This window comes from Mercenaria mercenaria, chromosome 16 (genome assembly GCF_021730395.1).
Source record: "Mercenaria mercenaria strain notata chromosome 16, MADL_Memer_1, whole genome shotgun sequence".
Lineage (NCBI taxonomy): Eukaryota > Metazoa > Mollusca > Bivalvia > Venerida > Veneridae > Mercenaria > Mercenaria mercenaria.
In genome coordinates this window covers 10,569,483-10,577,697 of record NC_069376.1, presented here as the reverse complement: position 1 = coordinate 10,577,697, position 8,215 = coordinate 10,569,483, and the positions used below count along the sequence as shown (strand labels likewise).

Here is an 8,215-nt window from a genome sequence, read left to right as displayed (position 1 = left end):
AAATCATATGCTTTTGTAAAATCAATAAACGCACAAAAAGTCGATTGTCTACCCTTTTTCCTTGTTTCTATTATGCTAGTCAACGTAGACAATTGATCTAAGTGCAAACTGTCGTAAAAAGGTTAAATACAGAATTTTTTGTATATATTTTACTTAATAATTTTTAGTAAATAAATTCAAGGTCCGCCTTAATCAAATTAAAGCTGGAATATTTAATTATGTCCGGAGCATTTTTGTGTACAAGAATGTTTTTGCAATGTAAATAATATTTGCATTTAAAACAGAATTGAATTTTACTTCAGTAACTTAATGATATATTTTTGTTTTCGTGAAGATTTTACCTGGTTTCATGATCTTTTCAGTTATCATAAATGTCGCCGTGATTAACTTACTTTCATAATTTATTGTACATGTTCAATTCAAGATAATTTTACATAAAACTAATTTCTATACTGTAATCCTATTGAATGATAGTTTATAAAAGTAATAGAATGTTATATGCATCACGCATAAATCCTTTTTATTGGACCTGTAATAAAACTTGCCAGTTACCTCTAAATAAGGAACGTTAAAACAACACAGACGTTTATAACACTGATAAGGCTATAATGGGGACTATCTCATATGGATAGTCCCATGTTATTTGGGCGATATCTTATTTGTTGGTTTATTAAATTAGTGGTATATGTCCGTAAGTCAAAGCAAATTTAGTGGTGTTTGTCCGTGGCGCATATACCACGTCATCGTACTACGTCACATTCTTTTCATCCTTGAGCTGCATTGAGGAAGGTGCGTAGAAATTCAGACAATTTAAAATTGGCGGTATTCAGACAATCGTATGGCAATGGACAGGTCCCGAAAAAGACTTAACAGTTACGGGGCTAAGAGGGTGGTTGATTCGGGTGGTGTTTCTCTCCAGCACCCACGTATAAATGTTCAGAGTCCCACACTGTTTCAGGGTGATGGAGTTCATTTATCTGAAGAGGGGAATATGTTATTTCTGCATAGTTTGGCTAGTCAGTTGGATGCAATTGTTAATGTCTGATGTGCTATTGGTAGTAAACTAAGGGCGAATGGTCTGGGCGTGGCATCATTGGTTTGTCTTGTTCGCTGGTGCCAAATAAGTTTTTGTTTATTTGGCGGTGGCCTTCGTTCCTGGAGCCCACTAGGTCTCCAGGTCTGATGGCCATGTGGCGGCCAGCGAACTTCGGACGCATAACTTTACCTCTTGCATGTGATATAAGCCTCTGTTTCCCAGGGCCAAATTTACAATAACTAACATGATTCTAATCCTCTATGGTCCGAACGATATGAACTAATTGTTGCTGTTGTTGTTTAAACAATGCCAATGTGGGGCGTTATTGTGACTTTAATGAACTCATAGTTGCCGGGATACCCTAAATGGTCGTTTGTAATGACTGAGTATCTCGAATTGTTGTTGAAAATTTAAAATTGTGAAAAGTGAAATATTGTGCTCGTTGAGTGAAACTTGGGACGTTGACAGTGCGGAAAAATTGATAAATATTGACATTTTTTTAAAAACTATGGAGCCGCGCCCAGAAATTGCCATTCTTAAAGTTCAGTAATAAAATTGTGTACATTTGTATTTGTGTTTACTATTTTTTGCTTTTGAAAAAGTAAAACGCTGTCCATCTTATATACTTGTTACTTAAGTCTTTTGAGAGTACCAAATAATTGCGTTTTGAATTACGGGTATTTTCTTTTTGTAATTACAAGGTATAATTATCATGCGATTTTAATCTTTCGCATATTTTTTATTTTGCAATCAGTTTTCATATATTGGTGGAATAATGTCTGCTTGAATACGGCAAAATACCTGTACCACGCTGATTGCCACTATCTTTTTTTTTAATTTTACAAACTTCCTATTTTACCAATATTTTAAGAATTACTGAATTGATATACGTGTGATGTTCAACCATTCAACCATTTCAGAATAAAATAATTCAAAACCTACACCTGTGTAATTATAAATTGTAAACAGCTGTTTAAAAGAAAAAAAAAACAAGCAAAATAACTTACGTATGTATTTTTGTGACATAAGAATGGACGTGGTAGTGGCAGCAGGTATAATACATACCAATCAGACAATTTTAAAATATATTCGTCAAGTTTATTTGTATTTTGTGACTTCCCTGTTTGATATTTGTCTTTGTTTTTTGTTGTTTTTTTTCTTCTTTTTTTTGACAAGAATGTGTTATGGCCGTAAAAGTTATAAAATCGTATAAAACAATGGGGGGGGGGGGGGGGGGGGGGGGGGGGGTAAAAGGGGGCGGTGGTACCTAGGTCTTTTACACATATTATACTTAAAGACAGCGTTATTTAAAACAATGTAAAATCAGATCATATTTCTTTAATATATATGTCAGATTTTATTTTTCAATGACAGCGTATTTTATAAAAATATCAATGCTAGTGCTATATAAATATAAAAGGAAGTGTCTATGGGTACGAACCTCCCTTTTTCTAGAGATTAAGGGTCATTTACATTTCAGATTTGGTTGAAAATGAAAAAAAAAATAAAAATTAAAAAAATAAAAGACCATCGATATTTGCCTTCAACTTGAATCTAAATGGTTTACAGATAGCAATGTTCACCCGATTTTTTACACTGTTTTTCGAAAACATGTTAAAATATACATTCTTCTTATATAAGAATATGTATGAAAATAATTTTATATGAAAATATGTTTTTTATTGCTGATAGATATGTTATATTGATATAAAAATTAATTTAATTATTATAAAACAACATGTTAAAAAAGCTATGGTTCAGAAAATTACATATTAAACTTTTTTTTTGGATAAAAATGACTTGTTTTATTTCTAATGAAAAATCCCTTTTCCATAGTTTGTAACTCCAGTGACATTTCAATTAAGCTTGTTTAATTATCTTATGAAAAACCTTCTCTTTTATTACACTTGATATTGAAATAAACATCCAGGTGACAATACTGACATCTCTCAAAAAGTGTTTTCAAAAGTAAGTGAGTTGCATGTAAAACTTAGCGGTTTAATGATAAACCAAACACTGGTTAATATTAATGAATCAATTTTGTATGTCCTCATATAATTCTACGTTATTCAATACAAACATTTATGAGGCAACAAGAAATATTGGAGTGAACATATCAACATTGTTACTTACGAGTTTTTCGTTCTTCATAGTCTTGCTCTGCCTGTGACCTGGGGTGTTTATCTTGAAAAAAAGAATAAATAAAAAAATAAAACAGTTGTCTGCAATCAAGGTCTGTAAAAAATCCAATCAATTTATATAATTAGCAAATATTATCTTTTATTATACCTCACATAAATGTCTAATGCAAATTTCCCATTAGTTTAACTTGAATAATATATCATATTCCCCAGTGATTTTATATCACATGCGCAAAATCGTTATTTTCAATTTCTGCGCAGGTGATATGATCCATAATTTCATATCACATGCGCAACAGCGTTATTTTGTTTTTCTGCGCATGTGATATTATTTTTTCATATCACCCGTTGAGAGATTGATACTTTCGCATTGATTAAAAGACTGAGTCGATAAATTTTCAGACAAGGCGCTTACATAATTATACTTTAGGATTAATACCCTTTTCTGGCATGTGAGAACACGGCCGAATTTTCTTTTTTATGCTACGTGCAAAATATTTCGAAAACAAATTTTCATCGAATATCGAATTGAAACTACCACAATAAGTTTGGAAATGATCTGACTAAGAAAATAAGTGCTCACACTTATATGTTTCGTTTAGAAAAAAGAAAGTTATCGCTGTTTTTCGAATGCTACTGATTGACACAATGTTGAAATATTAGAATAAATATAGAGGTCAGCGATATGTAAACGTCCCGACTAAATCTATAAAAAAAGTCTTATTACACAGCAAAGTCGCCACAAATTATGAGTGCTGACAAGTAAAGAGTCTTTAATTCTGTCTTCATTATTTGGTTAGTAATTACTTTTTAATGTTAGATAAATCATTATGTTGATTTTCCAGTAAATGCTTTGACCCTTATAATCTTTCGGTATAATAAAATAAATATTGCATTCCTGAGAGGGTGATATGAAAAATGTTCACCCCTCGAAATATGAATATAGACCTCGGCTGGCGCCTCGGTCAATGTTCATATATCTCGCGGTGAACATTTTTCATATCACCCTCTCAGGAATGCAATATTTATATAATAACATCGTGGAAAATAATAGTACAAAAAGGTTTATCCTACAGTTTCACTAGTTACATTAACGACCCATTATTTTTTTTTCAATTTATAACTTTAGACTCTTATTTTTCAAGGTCCACAGATATTAGCGCCAGGATATCCAAGTCCTGCATATGTTCATACTTTAACTGCCTCTTTTGACTAATTGTTAAGACATTTCAAGGGCATTTTCATAATTTTTACTAATTTTGTTTGGCAAGAGTTTATGTCTACATAGCGAATTTATGTTCATTTTAAAAATGCACCAAACTTATGAAATATCTCCGTAGAGTTTGATTGCGTGCTTTGAGCCGAGAAGGAATGATACACCTTTTCAATTAGGTTATTTCGATATTTGTTCCATACCGGTTAAAATATCTCAACAGAGTACTAAGTAGACTGGCATCAGTCGTTAGAGTCATTAAATGTAAAGCACTTGGCCATAAAATCAATCCTCTTTGATAGCACTTTCTAAAAAAATTTACAATATCTCTAACCTCTGACTCTAACGACTGTTGAGATGAGCCTAGAGAGAAAATGTTTTTCTTGGAAAATATTAGTGTCAGTATGAAGAAAGAATAAACTTTATTACAGATAACTTGATCTCAACAGACTTTGTAAGTCTAAGTACTAAGTTGATATGTATTTTTGTTTACCGTGAAATTGACTATATCGCTGGCGAAATTGGTAGAGCGTACTGATTACAAACCGTAAGGTGCGAGTTCAAGCCCAGATTACGGGCGTATTTTTTCTCTATCATACATTATTTTTCATTTTATTTCCAAATTAGTCAAGAATCTTTGAAGACTCTTTTCAAAAACCATTTCATGTATTTTGATAAAAATGTTTAACTTTTTTTTTTTCATTGTTTCTTTATTTTTAATATATTCTGCTGTTATTTCAATTTAGTTTGTGTCTTACTTGCTGTGAATGTTGACGACCTTTCAGCTGTGTCAGTCTTTGAGTCAGATGATGTATCGGAATCCGAGTTAAGCTCGATGATTACCGTTGCCGAAAGATCGTCTATAGAAATATCTAACGTTGAATGTTTATGGATTCTTTAAAAAAAATGTGAACGTACTAAGGCTCGAATCTCGAACACCTTTGTTAAAGGCAACGTCAATATCCTTTAGGTCGTGCATTTGTTTACATTAATCGATAACTTATATCGCTTTACTATTTGTAACCAACTCGGTAGCCTAGAAGTAGAGCGTCCGCTTCGGGTGCGGGAGGTCGTGGGTTCGGTCCCGGGCCGCGTCATTCCAAATACTAAACTAGAAATTGCTTTTGTAAAAAAGCGCATGTCTCCCCCAATGCAAAGTCCTATAGGCAAGAAGTCAATAGGGGTCAGGAGCGAAAGTCAAAGAGACACTGATGGTTGGCTGCAAAAGGGATCATCTACGTGGCATGTCCAGTCATCCCGCTTTTTCAACACTCTTGGCCTAGTGGTTCTCAAGTCACTGTTCAGGCTCCTGTGACCTTGACCTTTGATAAAGTGAGGGTCATCTACTCTGCATGTCCAATCATCCTATTAAGTTTCAACATTCCAGGTCAAGTGGTTCTCAAGTTATTTTCCGGAAATGATTTTATATTACCAGGCCCCTGTGACCTTGATCTTTAATAGACTGACCCAAAAATCAATTGAGGTCATCTACTTTCCATGTTCAATCATCCTATGAAGTTTCAACATTCCGGGTCAAGTAGTTCTCAAGTTATTGATCGGAAATTGTTTTCCATGTTCAAGTTCCTGTGACCTTGACCTTTAACAGAGTGACCCCAAAATCGACAGGGGCCATCTACTCTGCATGTTCAATCATCCTATGAAGTTTCAACACTCTGCATTAAGAGGTTCTCAAGTTATTGATCGGAAACGGTTATCAATGTTCAGGCCCCTGTGACCTTGACCTTAAACAGGGTGACCCCAAAAACAATAGGAGTCATGTACTCTGCATGACCAATCATCCTATTAAGTTTCAATATTCTGGGTCAAGTGGTTCTCAAGTTATTGATCGGAAATGTTTTTCAATGTTCAGGCCCCTGTGACATTGACCTTTAACAAAGTGACCCCCAAAATCAATAAGGGTCATCTACTCTGCATGACAAATCATCCTATGAAGTTTCAACATTCTGGGTCAAGTGGTACTCAAGTTATTGATCGGAAATGGTTTTCAATATTCAGGCCCCTGTGACATTGACCTTTGACGGAGTGACCCCAAAAACAACAGGGGTCATCTACACTACATGACCAATCATCCTATGAAGTTTCAACATTCTGGGTCAAGTAGCTCTCTAGTTTTTGATCGGAAATGGTTTTCAATGTTCTGGTCCCTGTGACCTTGACCTTTGACGGAGTGACCCCAGAAACAACAGGAGTCGTCTACTCCAGCAGCCCTACAACCCTATGAAGTTTGAAGGTTCTAGATCAAATGGTTCTCCAGTTATTGCAGTTCGGAAATGAAGTGTGACGTACGGACGGACAGGGCAAAAACAATATGTCTCCCATAGAGGGGGGGGGGGGGGGGAGGGGGGAGACATAATAATGGTACTAGCAGCTTCCTCGCTTGGTGCTCAGCATTAAGGGGATAGTGCTAGGACTGGTCAGCTCAGTGTCAGTACAATGTGACCGGGTGGGGTATCATGCCACGTGTCTACGGCGTGATATTCCAGTGATGCAGCATTATAAAGTTGGGCATTGTGCTCACTGCTACAAGTAGACACCGTCGTTTTTATTACTGAAAAATTGTTGAAAAAGACGTTAAACCCGAACTTTGTGTTTAGTGCTTTATATATAAACATATTTTGCATCACTGGCCATGCAAATCATTTTCTGTGAAATTAGAATCTGCAGTTCCAATCCTAACAGTAATTAGTTCTATGTGCTTCAGAATCCTACTGTCCTAATATCTCTGCACCTGCACTTTTAGTTACTTATAATAAGGATGACCGCATTAAGTGAGACCTATTGATACCTGTAATCTGAAAATGTGCTATAGCAGTTTGTTAGACTATAATTTTATAAATATTTCAAATGTATACTACTGTAACAGCAGTTTGATAGACCAAATTTATATGTTACCTTTGTTTAAATGTAAACCACAGCAGTTTGATAGACCATGTTTATATGTAAATTTTGTTCATACCATATGCATATTGTATATATTATCCGTGGCATTATTCTATCCAATTCTTTAATATTGTATTTTACCATTGCTGTATCGGAGATTAAGTTTTAACCTTTCATCAATATTGGAAACCAATTTATTAATTTTATATTTCCTTAAAAATGGATAAATAGTGCAGCAGCTTTTAAACTTTTTCTGGAGAATGTAAAGAAGTTAATTAAAGGTTTTAAAATTTCAATCACTCGTCATATCCAGCATTGATATTTTGCTTTCGGACAAGATCTAATGCGGTTTGTAGAAACATTTCATACATGAATAGTATAATTGATATGACTTAAATGTTCGAATAAATATAACAAATCTTTCGTTGTCAAAATTATAACTTTTTTATAGATAAGTAGAGCTATCACTTCTTGTGATTCATATAATCACTAAAAACCTTGAAAGAAAAGGTAATAGAAAATTGGTAATACATAATGATCACTGATTCTTTTTAATACCACTCACAGCACGTTTATGTTCAATTTTGGAGATAATTAAATTTATAATCAAGAAGAATTACATTCTTCGTGCATTTTAGTTTATTTCCTTAATATTATGGAAAAGAAGTACGAATAGACAGATAGATTATTACTACCCGGGGCATGGTAAATCTGTCTTTCAATTCCTCTAAATGATATGTATCACTATATCAAGTTATATCAAAATCCATACATATGAATGAAAGTCATTTTCTTTACTTCTGACAAAAATAATATGTGACCAACTGAATCCAATTAGAAAGAGATATAACGTTGTAAAACTAAAATGTGTGACTTTCTAGGTCGCTGAGCTTTCGTGATGTCACCTCCTATTAGATAAATTCC

General features: G+C 34.0%; 1 protein-coding gene across 1 annotated transcript in view; it reads right to left on the bottom strand.

Annotated features, from left to right (window-relative positions):
* Nucleotides 1–2,999: 2,999 nt before the first annotated feature.
* LOC123540064 (uncharacterized) overlaps nt 3,000–8,215 on the bottom strand; it is a 414,957-nt gene continuing 409,741 nt past the window's right edge. The window contains exon 6 of the mRNA XM_053526102.1: nt 3,000–3,220. Coding sequence (XP_053382077.1) covers nt 3,162–3,220 — 59 coding nt within the window. The 3' untranslated portion in view covers nt 3,000–3,161. The remainder of the gene's footprint in view (nt 3,221–8,215) is intronic.